Genomic DNA, 16,521 nt, shown 5'->3' on the forward strand with positions numbered 1-16,521 from the left:
CTAAATGGGGACCGTAGCAGCACATTTGTGTCTTCCTGCTTTCCTCAGGGAATGGGGTGTACTGGTGCTTATTCTCCTGGTCACTTATAAACCCCACTCTGTTTCATCCTGGTGGAAAGGGTTTCTGAAATGCCGTTAAGGGTGGGGGCCGTGGGGCTGGATCTCTCACCCACCTGTCCTATCTCTGGGGTTCCAGGCAGTGAAACAACCAGTGGTCACTGGCCAAGTTGGACACGAGGACTGGGTGTGCTGAGCAGTGAGGCCACAGGTGCAGGGACCCTGGGGAAGGGGCTCAGGTGCCAGGCTGCACAGTGACAGGAGGTGTTTGTCACCACCCCCCCCTCCCCCCACCGGGGCCAGGGCCTAGCTCACAGTCAGGTGAGTCTTTCAGGGCGAGGCAGAGGCCACCATGGGCTCCAGGAGGAGGCAGGGAGAACATTGTCCCTGAAATGTGGCTTGAAAGCTGGCAAGTTCAGATGAGAGCACCGCCCAGAGGAGACAGGAGAGGGCACACCTTCTGGCACCTTCTGTGGTAACTGAGAGTTGCAAAAGGCAATGAATATGTTAAAATGCCGTTTGTTAATATTAGGGTGAAAAGTCAGTGAGAAAGCAGGTCAGTCTGTCTAATAAATATGACAAAATGACAAGAGTTAACAATGTCTGGAGTCAGACCTAGACACACGGAGAGGAAGGGCTCCTTTCAGTGACTGTCATGTAGGGGCACTTCCCCTCGCAGGCATCAGCCCCAGGCCTTGACCAGTCGGGTCAGCTGGTCCCTTGGGGGAGGGTGGTGTGGTGGGGGATGGGGGAGGGCAGATATTGCCTCCCCAGAGCTTTCCTGCCTGCTGGGGTGGAGGGGGGGCTGCTGAGCCAGAATCAAGGGCAGAAAAGGGGCACACCTTTTCCCCCAGGCAGATCAGAATAGTGTTAACTGAGACCATCCCAGGGCAGGATTGTGAATACTGATTCGAATGGTGTAAATGTAGCAGATAAAAGAGACTGGGTTAAATGTGTTCTGACCACAACACCCCCTGGAAGTTGCTTTGCTTTCTTTTACCCTGAAAGAAAAGTACAAGTGTGTACAATGGAGCAGTTACCCTAAACCTATGATTTGAAAAACTTTAGAGTTCATTCGTGGTACTTAAATAGTCAAGATTAGCAAATTACAGCTTGCCCAGTGAGAATAAGCTCCAAGTTAGAGGGGAAGATTTGTGCCAAATCCCCTCCCTAGTCCTTGAAGGTAAGCCAGCAAGGCACCCAGAAGGCTTCTGAACTTTGTATCACACAGAAGTCCTTGGAAAGGCCCCACATTTGAAAAGAAGCCTTTACTTATTTATTTATTTATTTATCTTTTAAAATCAGAGCTGGGGGCGCCCGGGTGGCTCAGTCATTAAGCGTCTGCCTTCGGCTCAGGTCATGATCTCAGGGTCCTGGGATCCAGCCCCACATCAGGCTCCCTGCTCGGCGGGAAGCCTGCTTCTCCCTCTCCCACTCCCCCTGCTTGTGTTCCCTCTCTCGCTGTGTCTCTCTCTGTCAAATAAATAAAATATTAAAAAAAAAAATAAATAAATACAATAAAATCAGAGCTGAATGACCACAGGCTCTGGGCATTTTGTGTGAACTGGGCTGGGTAACTGGCCTTCCCATAGTCGCCTGTAGCCCTGAACAGTGAATTGGGGTGGAATAAAGGATCACGTGGTTATTCTGGTTTCACCCTTTAGTAGATCACACTGGACCCAACGAATGAACAGGTAAAAAGATGCCTAAGCTTCCCTTCTGTTCCCACAAAACAGTTTTTATTTACCTCGACTAATGGAACCTGTGAGTATAAATTTGTTTTTGTTGTAGTATGAGGGGAAGTAACCTAAGAAGAAACAAAATAACCCCATCCATCAGGGCCACCTTTCTCAGCAGAGTAGGATTGTGGGCCTGCCCAGGGCCTTAGCCTCACTCACCATGAACCCCAGAGGCAGATGTTAGAATCTTCAGAACAAACAGCCAGGGAGAGTTTTTCCAAGGACTTTCTAGTGTACTTTTCTTTCTTTCTTTTTTTTTTTTTTAGGATTTATTTATTTATTTGAGAGAGAGCGTGCCCGCTTGCGGAAGTGTGTGAGTGGGGGAGGGGCAGAGGCAGAGGGGAAGCATGGGGCTCAATCTCACATCCCCAAGATCATGACCTGAGCCGAAACTAAGGGTCGGACGCTTCACCAACTGAGCCACTCGGGCGCCCCTCTGGTCTGCTTTTGTAAGCCTCAGCACACAGAGTACTTTGTATTGCTTTAAAAAATTAACATGTGTTTGTTTTTTTTTTTTTAAAGATTTTATTTATTTGACAGAGAAAGACAAAGTGAGAGAAGGAACACAAGCAGGGGGAGTGGGAGAGGGAGAAGCCGCCTCCCGCTAAGTAGGGAGCCCGACGCGGGGCTGGATCCCAGGACCCTGGGATCATGACCTGAGCCGAAGGCAGATGCTTAAGGACTGAGCCATCCAGGCGCCCCCCAAAATTAACATATGTTCTTAGCAAAGGTTTCTGAAGTGAGCAGAAACTGCTGGGGTAACCGCTCTTAACTGCTGTGTGTCCCGGGCATGTGCAAGTATACAGAGCCATAGATTATGCAAGTGGAACTTTACCATATAGACTATTCTGTGAATTTCTTTTTTCTCCCCGGCAATACGCCACGTACACTATACTCTGCCTTGTCAGCTCAAATGTCTGCCTTTTTTTTTTTTTCCCTTTGAATTGCTGTAAGGTATTCCACAGAATGGATCTACTGTGATTTATTTAGTTACTTATTGATAGGCCGGCTTTAGATGGTAAACTTGCTGTGTGATGCAGGTGGCCTTTTAGGAGTGAAGGCAGCCATCAGGCATGTTCCATTGGTTAGTGGGGAGAATTGAGACTAAGTTGCAGAGCTGCATAAGCATCCAGGTCCCCTGTATTTTTTTTTTTTTTTTTAAGATTTTATTTATTTATTTGACAGAGACACAGTGAGAGAGGGAACACAATCAGGGGGAGTGGGAGAGGGAGAAGCAGGCTTCCCGCTGAGCTGGGAGACCGATGCGGGGCTCGATCCCAGCACCCCGGGATCATGACGCTGAGCCGAAGGCTGACGCTGAACGACTGAGCCACCCAGGCGCCATGAGGTCCCCTGTATTTTGAAGAGTTTGGATTGTATGGGGGTAGAATGAGAAGCCACTGGGAGAACCTGCTTCCTTGCGAGGAGTCTGCCTCTTCCTGAGGCTTCCCAGCCGAGGCTCCCGGTGCGGGCTCTGGGCAGCGCGTAGAGTGGGAGGGCTTTCTGCTGATTGGCTGCTCAGATCGCATTGAGCTCGGCAGGGCGCATGGGCTGTGAGTCTGAGCGTGTAGAGTGGGAGGGCTTTCTGCTGATTGGCTGCTCAGATCGCATTGAGCTCGGCAGGGCGCATGGGCTGTGAGTCTGAGCGTGTAGAGTGGGAGGGCTTTCTGCTGATTGGCTGCTCAGATCGCATTAAGCTCGGCAGGGCGCATGGGCTGAGTCTGAGCGTGACACCCACGGAGAGGGCAGTGTGTTGGTGCTGAGGACGGGCTGGGATTGTGGACCTGCCCTGGGCCTTGCTGCGGCCTTGGATTTGAGTAGTGAGAAAGCACTACTTTCCACTACTTAGGGAACTCCAGGGTCACAGAGCTATGGGTAGAAGCAAAATGTGGCCTCTGAAGAGTACTGTCAGTGAATGGGCACCAAGTGGCTCTGCTTGGATCATGGGGCAGGGTTCGTGGGGGAGCGAGCAGTTTGGGGTTAGATGGGAATTCGAGAGCATTTACTGAACAGAGGGGTGGACGGGCAGCGTCCTGTCTGGAACACATATCTACACGCGTGTGCTGTGAAGCTGTGTAGCCCCTGCACTTGGCAGCTGTGTCTGTGAGGTTTGGTGCCAGCCTGGCTGCCCCACGAGCAGGGGAGGTAGTGGTGGAGGGTCCTGGAGCCCCTCCTAAACCAGATGCCTTGGTGACTGTGAAAAGAGCTTGGGCTTTGGAGTCACACCAAAGTCAGCTTTGGGGTTGTAATCTTGGCTTTATCAGCCACTTAATGGATGACATTAGCCAAATTCAGCTCCCCAAACCTCAGTTTCCTCATCTGTAAAATGGGCTGATGGTACCTCTGACCTCAGGATTATTGTGATCAATAAAAGGGAGAACAGTTAGCCGGATGCCTGGCCCCATAATAGATGGTAGGAAATACTCCTGCCTCTTTCTTCTTTCTCTTTGTGTCTCTGATTTCTCAGTCTTTTAAAAAGATTTTATTTATTTATTTGACAGAGAGAGACACAGAGAGAGAGGGAACACAAGCAGGGGGAGCGGGGGAGGGAGAAGCAGGCTTCCTGCGGAGCAGGGAGCCCAATGCGGGGCTCGATCCCAGGACCCTGGGATCATGACCTGAGCCGAAGGCAGACCTGAACGACTGAGCCACCCGGGCGCCCCTTCTCAGTCTTGATCCAGAGAGCTACAGCTGAGGCTGTAAATTACTCAGGGCCTGTTCTCTGCTCTATTCTTCCTTCCTTTTCTGCCACTGGCTACTATTTCTCATTCCTCAAGCTGGGGAAGTTTCTGGAGAACCTATTACATGGTTTTGGGTGCCCATTGCCTACTGGGCAGCCCGGCATTGACTTCTGCTAACTTCTGGGGTTGGAAACACCTGGGTCCCCTACCTACCAGGTTGTGACAGTGAATGAACCAGTCAGAGCCTTGGGCTTCCCCTGGCACTAGCTTCTGGCTATTAGAGTTTTTCCAGATCCAGTGATCTCCTGCTTCAACCTGTCACGGTGGAAAGAGACCCATGGTGTTAATAAACAAGGTAGCTCTTGTCCAGGGGTTACCATGCTGGATTTTCGCTGGGCATTGACTCCTGGCAACTCAGTTTGCACAGATTCCCATAGGGGGCCTTTGTCCCACCCCTGGAGAGTGCCTAGCTGAGAGCTGATCTTCAGATTCCCAGCTCAAGAGGATGGAGTCTCTTCCCTTGGAGGCCTGTGCTTTGGCCCCCACAAGCTTTCAGTGAGGGGCACACGGAGCCCTGGGCACCTTTTTAAGAGATGGGCTTTCAGAAGACCGCTGGGAAGCCACCCACTGCTTTCACTGTGTGTTTGGGTTAGTTTGGAGCACTTGGTAATGAAGATGCTGCTAACTACACTTGTGTGACCTACCTGCCACGTGCTGGGCCCTGCACTAAGCGCTTCACCCAACCTGTCACCTAGTCTGTCTCCTATAGTCTTCTCGAGCCCCAGGGTCTTACAGGTGGCAGAGTTGACATTCTGGCTCAGAAAGGAACCCTCCCAAGCTCCATGAGCGGCCGAGGGGCTGTGGCTTCTGGAACCAGGGACACAGATCCCACCCCGTCTCCTCTCTCTGATCCTTGCTTCTTTCTGCTGGAATATTGGCTTCATTTTCTCAGATGAGTCTCCCTCGGATGTTCTTACTCATGTCTCACACTGTCACGAACACACAGGTCTGCCTCTTTGTCCTCACTCCAAGTCAGAGAGTCCCAGGGAGGACTCTGATTGGCCCACTTAGGTCCCCGGCCCAGCTGTGAGACCAGGGGACAAGGGACGCAGCTGGATCTGCCTGTTGGGTGGGAGTGGGGTTAGGAGGATCAGGGCAGCTAAAATGCCTGGTGTCCGCCATAGGGTGGTAGGCCTCCCTCTTTCCAGGTGGGAAAGCCGAGGTTTGGATTCCCAAGGTGACTAATCCTGGGTGCTCTTAGTTAGTGGTACCAGCAGTGAGACTAGAGTCAGGACTGACTTAGAGCCCGTGCTTCTAGCGCCATGCCACACTGCCTCCCGCCAGGTAGTAGAGGGCCCCAGGTGAGGACTCGGGGGTAGAAAAGGTGAACACTGTGCTTCAGGTCTTCCACAACCATAGAGTCCACGTCGTGGGCACAGAGAAATAGAAAGTAAGGGCGTGAATGGTATAAACTATGGGAAGGACGGGCAGAGGGCTCTGGGAGTGTAGGAAGTGAAGGGGTTAACCGGGTGGGGGTGGGGAGCCAGGGTCCTAAGGACCCTTGCGGCAATGAAAGAGGTCAGCGTGTTCCGGGTGTTGTGGAGACTTTGCATTAGGGCTGGGGCTGGACAGGTGGGGACCGGTGTGAGCTCCAGAGAGGAGTCTAATTAAAACCTTTTTTCTGGGGCGCCTGGGTGGCTCAGTTGGTTAAGCGACTGCCTTCGGCTCAGGTCATGATCCTGGAGTCCCGGGATCGAGTCCCGCATCGGGCTCCCTGTTCAGCAGGGAGTCTGCTTCTCCCTCTGACCCTCCCCCCTCTCATGCTCTCTCTATCTCATTCTCTCTCTCAAATAAATAAATAAAATCTTTAAAAAAAAAAAAAAAAAAAAACCTTTTTTCTGAATGTCATTGCCCTTTTGCAAAGCAGAACTAGATGGATTTTTAATCTTTATTTCAGCATCTACGTCATGGGCTTGGTCCTGGAGTGGATTAAGAACAATGGCGGTGCAGCAACCATGGAGAAGCTCAGCACCATCAAATCACAGATGATTTATGATGTTATTGATAATTCTCAAGGATTCTATGTGTAAGTTGATGGGTTTTTGCCTCACAGTTTACTGCTTGTGAATTTTAAAAAAATGTGTATATGTCATGTGCCTTTGAGAAGTGGATGTATTACCCTTTCTTGAGCTGTTGGAAGTGCGGTGAACTGAGTAGTCCTGAGCCCCAGGATTACAGGGCAGGTGGGCTCTTCCTTTGTGCATCCCCACCCGGGGAATCCCAGGGAGTGGTGATGTTTCTCACACCAAAGATCTGTCCTGGGAAATCTCAGTTCCTCCCTGTCTGCTTCCTCTATATGTCTCCTGGGAAAAAACACGTGTACTTGCTAGAAGCTCTCAGCTTTACCCAGGGACTCTACTGGGCCCCTCAGCCAGGTCACTTACCTTTTTTTTTAAGTTTCATTTATTTGAGAGAGAGAGAATCTCAAGCAGACTCCACTTTGAGCGCAGAGCCTGACCTGGGGCTTGATCACAACCCCAGGATCACAACCCAAGCCAAAATCAAGAGTTGGACCCTCAACCAACTGAGCCACCCAGGCGCCCCTAGGTCACTTACCTTTTTAGGAAAATTCATTGCTTCCCTTATTACAGGACAAATGTTACCATCATAGGCCTGCCGTCTGTGAAGGGAATTGGCTATGGTATGAGGAGTCTTCTATGATTCGTGAATGTGTGTTGACCACGGGACGAACGCCTGGGAGGGGTACCGACCACGTATGGGTCGTGCCTTAGTCTCCTAGGACTGCTGGAAGAAAAATGCAGTAGCTTGGTGGCTTAACAGAAATCTGTTCGCACTCCTCTGAGGCCTGAAGTGCAAGACGTCAGCTAGGCTTTGCTCCCTCAGAGACTCTAGGGAGGAATCCATTCTTTGTCTCTTCCAGTTTCTGCTGGCTCCAGATATTTCTTGGCTTGTGGTGTTGTCACCCTAGTCTCTGGCCTCACCTTTGTTGTGTGTCTTCACTTCTGGTCATTGGGTTTAGGGCCTACCCAGATCATCCAGGATGATTTATCTCAACTAGAGACCTGTAACTTAATGACATCTGCAAAGACCCTTTTTCCAAATAGGTCACATCCACAAGTTCTGGGGCTTAGGACATGGATATACCTTTTGGGGGGCTGCTGTCCAGTCCCCCACCATAGACCTCTCACCAAAATGCCTGCTTAGAAGCACCTGGTACAGTGCCTGGTACACGAGACACTTAATAGATGATGTTTTCATTTGCGTTTCCCTGCCTTCAAAGTGGCAGGTGTATGAGGCTTTATGCTGTGTGTGTGTGTGTGCGTGTGTGCGTGTGTGCATACACACATGTGTATATTTGTGTTTGTACACATTTGTACACACACATACTCCTTTACCAAGCCTTGGACCTCCTACTTAGTGACCATTACTCTTTGGGTTCAATGATAGTAACTGACTGATAGTAATGGGAGAATGTACATTCTTCTTTGACAATTCATGTGCCACATGGGGTGGACAAAACAATGCTTTGAGCCTAACTTTTAATACATCCCCATGACCACCCAAGGGTGGGGGATGGGGGCGTACTTTCGTAGCGGATAGGATAAAGCAGCCTGTTACTGCTACCTCTGCCCTTAAAATGCTTGTTGCCTGTTCCTCTGAGTTCTTGGAGTGCAGTGAACCTCCGGCCACAGGCCCTGTGGGGAGTTGGGTTTGGCTGGACGCCTTAGCCTTTAGGCTCCTCTCCCACGTGCAGTCTGGGGGAAGGGGTGCACACTGTGCTTTCTGCGGGCTCTGGTTCTGTTTGACAGAGCCAAGTGCAGACTGGGGGCTTGGTAGATGGTCCAAGGAGTTCACAGCCAAGGTCTAAATAGTAGTTATGAGCTTGGAGCAGTAAGATGATACGGCTTTGCCTGTAGGGGGTGTAGGGGTTTTTGGTTGTTTTTTTTTTTTTTTTTTGAATGAGCTTGAGGCTTGGGCATGAGTAGAGTTAGAGGAGGGCAAAAGTACTTCTAGGAATTTTTAGGAAGGCAGGGAATGGTCCCTGCAAAGGTACTGAGGAAAGAAAGTGTATTGTGTTTGGGGAGCAAAGAGTGGGTTGCCTGGAGGGGATGATTGTGCTGGATTAGAAGGAAGGTCTGAAGACATGTTTAGTCCACCTGTTCAGTCCTCTGTTCACCTGTCCACCCATCTACCCACTCACCCACCCTTCTATCCATCATTCACCCATCGTACCCACCCATCTGTCCGTATCCACCCATGCACCCATTCATCCATCCATCCACCCACCCATCTACTTTCACGCACTCATCCATCCATCCATCACCCACTCACACACCCATCCATCTGTTCATCCATCCATCCATCCATCCATCCATCCATCCAGTAAATGTTCCTGAGCACCTACTCTGGGCTAACTGTGTTCTAGGCCCTGGGTTACCCAGAAGAACGGGGTATCTTTTCTGACTCCCAAAGAGTGCTCAGAACCTGAATGTGAGTAAAAGCACTTGGCTATTGTGGAGGGGAGACCAAATTTTCTATTAGCTTTTGGCTCCATTTATTTCTCAGGAGATGGGTAGGCACAAAATGGAAGGACAGAAAGAATGATAATGCGCCTGGAAAACTCCAGGAATTAGAAACAAAACAAAGCATAGGAGGAACTCTGGGAATCCCATGACCTGAAATCCCTGGAATTCCTTTTCCCTCAAACTTCTTAAACTCCAAGCACCCAACCTGGCATTTCCCAGAAGGCAGCGTGCTGCAACCAACATGGCAGGTGGGTTGTCTCCTGGGAAATCAGGTCACCTCCCACCCAAAACTTCTCTTTTACTTATGGATGGCCTCGATGCAGAATTTTCATCTTCTAGAGTAAACCTCTTTCTGGGAACTTCCATCCTCCCCGGGCTGCCCGCCCAGAAAATGTCACCCCGGTGCCTGACGTTCCTACGGGACGCTGTTACTGGAGTCAGTTCACAGTTGGGTGCTTGCTAGCTCTTCCTGGGGTCACTTGGGTTTTCAGGAAATTCTCCACTTTTCTTTCGATCTATAGAAATATGGCGCCAAAAGGGAGGTGAACAATTTTTTAAAGATCTTATTTATTTGAGAGAGAGAGAGAGAGTGTGCACAAGCAGAGGGAGAGGGAGAAGCAGACTCCCCGCTGAGCAGGGAGCCCGATGTGGGACTCAATCCCAGGACCCTGGGATCATGACCTGTGCTGAAGGCAGACGCTTAACCGACTGAGCCACCCAGGCGCCCTGGGAGGTGAAAATTTTAAAGAGGAATACCAAGTAACCTAGAATTAGAATACTGAACACAGTTCTGGGCAGTTTCCTGGGGGCTGCACCAGTGAGCCTGGCAGGGATATCGAGACTAGATGAGACAGCCGTGAAGTCCCCGCCTTCATCCCATGGCCTAACCACCCACGTGTTGCTGGTCGACCCTGACTTGAGCCCACGTGGATAGTGCAGCATTCTTGGCAGAGAACCCCCCTCTTTGCCATTTATTAGTGTGTGACCTTGAGCCAATGACCTAACTGCTCCAGACTCCGTTTCCTTATCTGTACAGTGGGCGTAATGATGGTACGTACTTCTTATGACTGCCTTGAGGACTTAAGTGAAAATCCATGTGAATAAAGAATATAAAACAGGGCTTAAGAACATGGGCTCCGGTGGGGGTTAATTTGCATAAAGCATGAGAAGCAGTACTTGGCATCTAGGGAGCATTCCTTAAGAGTTAGTTCCTAATATTATTTTGGGTTACTATGGAAAGCACTCAGAATGCTGAATTTTGATCTTCTAAAGGTGTCCACGTGATAGTGTCCATATCCAGACCTGAGGTCACCTTTCTTGCTAGCTTCATGTGGGGACCAGACCCTAGGAAAGAGGGGAGCGTGTGATGGGTCTAGCGATAACCCTGACATAAAAGGAAGCAAGCAGAGCCCTAGCACTTTACAGATACTAATGCTTTATTGTCAGCACAGCCCTGTGAAGCAGACATTAAGCCTATTTTCCAGAGGCACAGACAGGTTAAGGTGACAGCTGGGAAATGGGAGCAAGCCAGGATATGCACATGAGGAGCATCATGGGGGGCTGGTTCCAGGGTCTTTTTTTTAAGATTTTATTTATTTATTTGTTAGAGACAGAGCGAGAGAGACAGTACAAGCAGGGGGAGCGGCAGGCAGAGGGAGGAGCAGACTCCCTGCCGAGCTGAGAGCCCGATGCGGGGCTCGATCCCAGGACCCTGGGATCATGACCTGAGCCGAAGGCAGACGCTTAACTGACTGAGCCACCCAGGCGCCCCCTGACCAGGGAACTTCTTTAGAAGAGCTTTCTAGCAGGTCTCTCCACCTTCTGGTGTTCCCACACTCCATTCTCTCCTCTGTGTACTGTTGTTCTTTTTCTAAAATTCACATTTCATATTGTGGAAACCTGATTGTTCCTCATGGCTCAAGGACCCAGTCTAGTTCCCATTGGTGTATCTGCAGGGTCCCTCACCGTCCGGGCCGTACCCCTGGCCGGGAAACCCAACACTCCAGTTCCTGGAGTTCTTGCTGGGGGCCCCCCAGGCTTTTGTAGACGCAGTTCTGCCAGAATGGCCTTCCTTCTGGCTCACCCGTCCAAACCTTGCCACGTCCCTCAGACACGTTCCCACTTTCTCTCGGGCAGAATTCCTTGCTCGGCTCTGTGCTTCTTGCTGTTACAGACCTGTCACGTGGCATATTAATTCCCTACACAGCTGTGTCCCTAGATTGGGAGCAGTTAATCCCCTTGAATCTTTGTTTCCCTCCCTGAGCCTTCTCCCAGAGACCTTCTTGGGTGCCATGTAAACATTTGTCGGGTGCCGACTCACAGCTCTCATGATACCATCCACTTTCATGATAGGATGGGTCCATTTGGGGTGGGGCTGAACTGTAAATAAGTTGTTTAATTCTTCCTCCTTTTAATTTTTTTTCTTAAATTAGACGTGCTCTTTGCCGTGCCACCTCTATAATTGGACCCTCCTGTGGGAGCAGGATATCAGGAGGGTAGCCAATGAATTTTTAATTTAAATGTCAGCCATGAAACCTACCACCTCGTGAAAGGGGGAGGTGTGCGGAATTCAGGCTCAAAGCCCATTACCAGATATTTGGTTTCCCTTCTTTTGCCTGTAGGTGCGCACTTGACTCTTACTAACTTTAGCAGGAATTATGTATGTGCCCTTAGGGGAGAGCATGACTTTTCATGGGGGCTTCCTCACACTGCTTTTATTTTCTCTTTAATTTTAATGAATCACACCCTGTACAAGTGTAAGAATAAAACAGGGCGAGCTTGAAAATGGAGAAGGGGTTATTACATATTTTACTCCTTCTTTTATTCTGGAATAGATGTCCGCTCTTCCATTTGTCTCCTTTGATTGTCCATGGAACATAATTTTGGCTGCTTATTTTTCAAATCGGAAACTGAAGTCAAAATACTAACCTTTCCTAGGTAAAAACTCACACGTCATTTGTTTTTGAGAGTTTGGATAAGCCTTGTGCAAAATGTTGGGACCAAAAAGATGCATTTGTTGAATTTAACGGATACTTAGGTTGTTTTAATACGTTCCAGACACTGTTTTATTTAAAAAAAATTTTTAAAGATTTTATTTATTCATTTGACAGAGAGACACAGCGAGAGAGGGAACACAAGCAGGGGTAGACCCAAAGGGAGAGGGAGAAGCAGGCTCCCCGCGGAGCAGGGAGCCTGATGTGGGGCTCGATCCCAGGACCCTGGGATCATGACCTGAGCCGAAGGCAGATGCTTAACGACTGAGCCACCCAGGCGCCCCTCAGACACTGTTTTAAACTGTATCAGTTATGTGTTTTTGCATCACAGAACACACAAGACAGTTGTTAGAGCAACAACCATTTTTTTCGCTCATGACTTTGGGTCAGCAGGCTGGGCTGGGTTTAGCTGGGTGGTTCTTCGGCAGCTCTCACCTGGGATGTTTATTCAATCAGAGTCAATGGTAATTCACCTGCAGCCAGTGGTCTGCAAGTGACCTCACTCACATGTCTGGGAGTTGGTGCTGGCTGTTGCCGGGCTTTTTTCCAGCAGCCTAGCTCGGGCTTGCCTACGTGGAGGCCATGTTTTAAGAGGGCAGGTAGGGAGGCTGTATTATTCCCCTTGAGGCTTAGGCTTGGAAGTTGCATAGCGACCCTGATGCTGCAGTCTCTTGGTCAAAGCAAGTCGCAAGGCCAGCTGGATTCAAAAGGTGTAGAGAAGGGCGCCTGGGTGACTCAGTCGGTTAAGAGGCTGCCTTTGGCTCAGGTCATGATCTCAGGGTCCTGAGATCAGCAGGGAGTCTGCTTCTCTCTCTCCCTTTGCCCCTCCCCCTGCTTGTGTTCTCTCTCAAATAAATAAATAAATAAATCTAAAAAAAAAAAATGGTGTGGAGAACTTGACCCCACTTCTTTCCTGCAGGGCTATAGAGAATTTGTGGCCATTTAAAAGCCACAAAAGTCCCCTATAAATACTGGCTCACTTAATCGTCACATCAACCTTAGAAGGTAGGTTCCATTACTCTTCCCACTATTCAGTAGATGAGGAAAGTGAGACACAACAGAGAGGTTTAGTAAGTTGCTCAAGGTCACACAGCTTGGGACAGTGCAATGTGACAAGGGCTTTGAAAGCTCTTCATGGCTGAGTCCTTCAGCCACTGTTAGGACCAGCATATTTTTTTCTCTAGGCTTGTAGAGAGAGGGTCACTCACATCGCCGTGTGGTTGCCATTTATTGGAAGCTGCATATATGTCGTGCCACTGAGCTGTCACAGCTAGTCTGGAATGAAGGTATTAGTTCCATTATTCAGTGAGGAAACTGAGGCTCATGGAAATTAAGTACAAGCCATACAAGGGAATGCTAACTCACTGTTCCATATGCAAGAGTGGTCTCCTTAAGTAAAAATTATCAATGTCCTGCGGCAGATTTTTTTAAATCTTCTATTTGTATTGACAAAATATTTAAAGCGATTTTTCTGTTCATTTGTTAATGGTTGTCGCACATTTCAGAGAAGTAACTGGAATAATCAATATGTTTTTCAGATGTCCAGTGGAGCCCAAGAATAGAAGCAAGATGAATATTCCATTCCGTATTGGCAATGCCAAAGGAGACGATGCTTTAGAAAAAAGGTTTCTTGATAAAGCTCTTGAACTCAATATGATCTCCTTGAAAGGGCATAGGTGCGTATACATCCAATCCGGAAGCTTATCAGAGAATTGGTTTAGTTTTTCTCTTCTTTCATTCTTTTTATTTATTTATTTATTTATTTATGTGACAGAGAGAGACACAGCGAGAGAGGGAACACAAGGAGGGGGAGTGGGAGAGGGAGAAGCAGGCTTCCCGCGGAGCAAGGAGCCCGATGCGGGGCTCGATCCCAGGACCCTGGGACCAGGACCTGAGCCGAAGGCAGACGCTTAATGACTGAGCCACCCAGGCGCCCCTTCTCTTCTTCCTTCCTTCCTTTCTGTTTTCCTTCCTTCCTTCCTTCCTTTTGAGAGCTAGAGCCCCCACACAAGTGGGATGGGGGTGGGGTGGAGGGAGAGAGAGAATCTTAAGCAGGCTCCATGCCCAGCAGGAGCCCGAGGCGGGGCTCTGTCTCAGGACCCTGAGATCATGACTTAAGCCAAAGTCAAGGGTCAGATGCTTAACCTCATGACCTGAGCCAAAGGCAGACGCTTAACTGGCTGGCCACCCAGGCCGCCCCGCCCCCCCGGCCTTTTTAAGATTTTATAATTTATTTATTTGAAAGAGAGAATGTAAGCATAAGAACAGGGGTGGAGGGAGGGGCAGAGGCAGAGGGAGAGAGAGACTCTTAAGCAGGCTCCACGCCCAGCGCAGAGCCCAACATGGGGCTTGATCTCACGACCCTGAGATCATAACTTGAGCCGAAATCAAGAGTTGGATGCTCTACCAATGGAGCCACCCAGGCGCCCCTTGGATTTTATTTTTAAGTAATCTCCAGACCCAACATGGGGCTTGAATTTACAACCCGAGATCAAGAGTCATGTGCTCTAGCAGCTGAGCCAGGCAGGCGCCCCTCTCCTCTTGCTTACAGGGCCCTTAGCATGATTCCCTGGCTGGGTGCACAGTGGGGCCACCTCTGCAGGCTTTTGTCAAAATTCCCTTTGAAAATCTCTGCAATGGCTTTTATGGCCCTGAGGTTGCCATCCCACGACTGGACGGATCGCTGTCACTGCAGCTGAACATCAGATAGTTAATCCTGCACGCTCTGTGAGAAGTATGTGTCCTCCCCACAGGGGAGGCGAGACACCGGCCCTTCAGTGGTCGCCTGCTCCCCGCTTCCCATCGGATACATGACTGAGTTAATCCAGGCTGTGTGAGCACGATGGGCCGTCACTGCATTAGGGAGAATTTCCTAGTGATTAGACGTTTGAACCTGCTGGCCACCTGGGTTGGACATGATGGCCTCAGGTGCAGTGTGTCTCTCAGGAGCAGGTGACTGGGAAGAGGGTCATCCTGATGCTGAATGAGATGGTTTTGTTCTCACTGGCTGCATCTTTGGTCACCCTAGGTCTGTGGGAGGCATCCGGGCCTCTCTGTATAATGCCGTCACGATTGAGGATGTTCAGAAGCTGGCGGCCTTCATGAAGAACTTTCTGGAGATGCATCAGCTATGAACACATCTTAACCAGTGTATACTCTGCCCTTGAACAGTGTATAACGTTTAAAGTAACTTGGGAATGGTGACAGAAACTTAGCGAACACGCTATTTTTCTCGAGTGAACGTGCTTATTATAGATGTCGTTTTTTCAAAGAACAACAACAAAACATCCACAGCTCTGCAGAGCTGGTGGGACTTAACGGCCCCCACCTTAATTCTGACTTGAACTGGAAGTTTTTTTTTTTTTTTAATCTTCCTTTAGCTTTTCTAGCGAATTCCGGCTAACTTTGTCTTTGCTGCTACTTTTTCTAGCTAGATCTCAGTATTCAAACTTGCCTGTGGACTTAATTATGCAAATTGAAGTTGCTTATTTCTGGAGACACACAAACACGGCATGGAGGCTGGGTGGGGACCTCTGGGTGCTGAATCTTGATCCCTTCCACAGTGACAGCAGTGGGGTCTCCTGGGTTCTGCACCTGTTAATTCAGGTCCACACTGCCTGTGTGGTGAGTGTTTCGGGGTTCCAGGCTGAAGGGCAAGCTGGGGGATCTTTCTTTATCCTGTTCTTCTCATAAAGAGATAAAATTGACATATGCTATGTTCATATAGCAAAGTCTGTTTTTAATACCAAATAGTTTATATCTCTATGCAATCTGTTTCTAATAATATGGTTCTTGGTGATGCATGTAGAGACTTAAGAGAATTTGTTAGAATCCTTGACCTCACATATGACGCGTTAACCCTTTCAATGGTGTCTCTCCCCTCCCCCTTCCCTCTTCAAAAAACTGCTTCACCAGATTTCGAAGTTCCCTGATTCCCTTTTACGTTCCTTTTAGTGGGTAGAAGGTTGGTTGGTTGCCCTTTGTTCTTTATTTTTCAGTTAGGCTGTTAAATTAAAATTCTCTGTTAAACTCCCTTCTTGTTGGTTCACTGGACAGTTCTCTTTATAGTGTTTGACCAGTGGTGCTGTGAGTTCCGGAAGATCTTTGCTGAAGAGTCTTTTCCCTCTTGTTTATCCATTGTCAGTGTTTTCTCTTGACTGTGTGGAGGACATGAAAGTCCTAAAACATCTAAACCTTTGTCAATAAATTTCTTTACCTGCTATGTAGTAGCGTATGTATATATGTTAAGTGACCTCTACACCCAATGTGGGGCTCGAACTTGTAACCTGGAGATCAAGAGTCGCATGCTCTACTGACTGAGCCAACCAGGCGCCCCTACTTTACCTGCTTTTTTTTTTTTTTTAATTTTTTTTTAATTTTTTTTAATTTTTTATTTTTTAATTTTTTATTTTTTTTTAAAGATTTTATTTATTTATCTGACAGAGAGAGACACAGCGAGAGAGAGAACACAAGCAGGGGGAGTGGGAGAGGGAGAAGCAGGCTT

The 16,521-nt window shown here is 48.8% G+C and overlaps 1 protein-coding gene across 2 annotated transcripts in view; it reads left to right on the top strand.

The window, feature by feature from the left end:
- The window catches only part of PSAT1 (phosphoserine aminotransferase 1), a 28,446-nt gene extending 12,207 nt beyond the window's left edge, over window positions 1-16,239 (top strand). For both annotated transcript variants that reach the window (XM_036122981.2, XM_078062223.1), the window contains 3 exons: window positions 6,435-6,563; window positions 13,556-13,693; window positions 15,046-16,239. In XM_036122981.2, the coding sequence (XP_035978874.1) occupies window positions 6,435-6,563; window positions 13,556-13,693; window positions 15,046-15,151 (373 nt within the window). In that variant the 3' untranslated portion in view covers window positions 15,152-16,239. The remainder of the gene's footprint in view (window positions 1-6,434; window positions 6,564-13,555; window positions 13,694-15,045) is intronic.
- Window positions 16,240-16,521: the final 282 nt, after the last annotated feature.

Source organism: Halichoerus grypus, chromosome 14 (genome assembly GCF_964656455.1).
Source record: "Halichoerus grypus chromosome 14, mHalGry1.hap1.1, whole genome shotgun sequence".
Lineage (NCBI taxonomy): Eukaryota > Metazoa > Chordata > Mammalia > Carnivora > Phocidae > Halichoerus > Halichoerus grypus.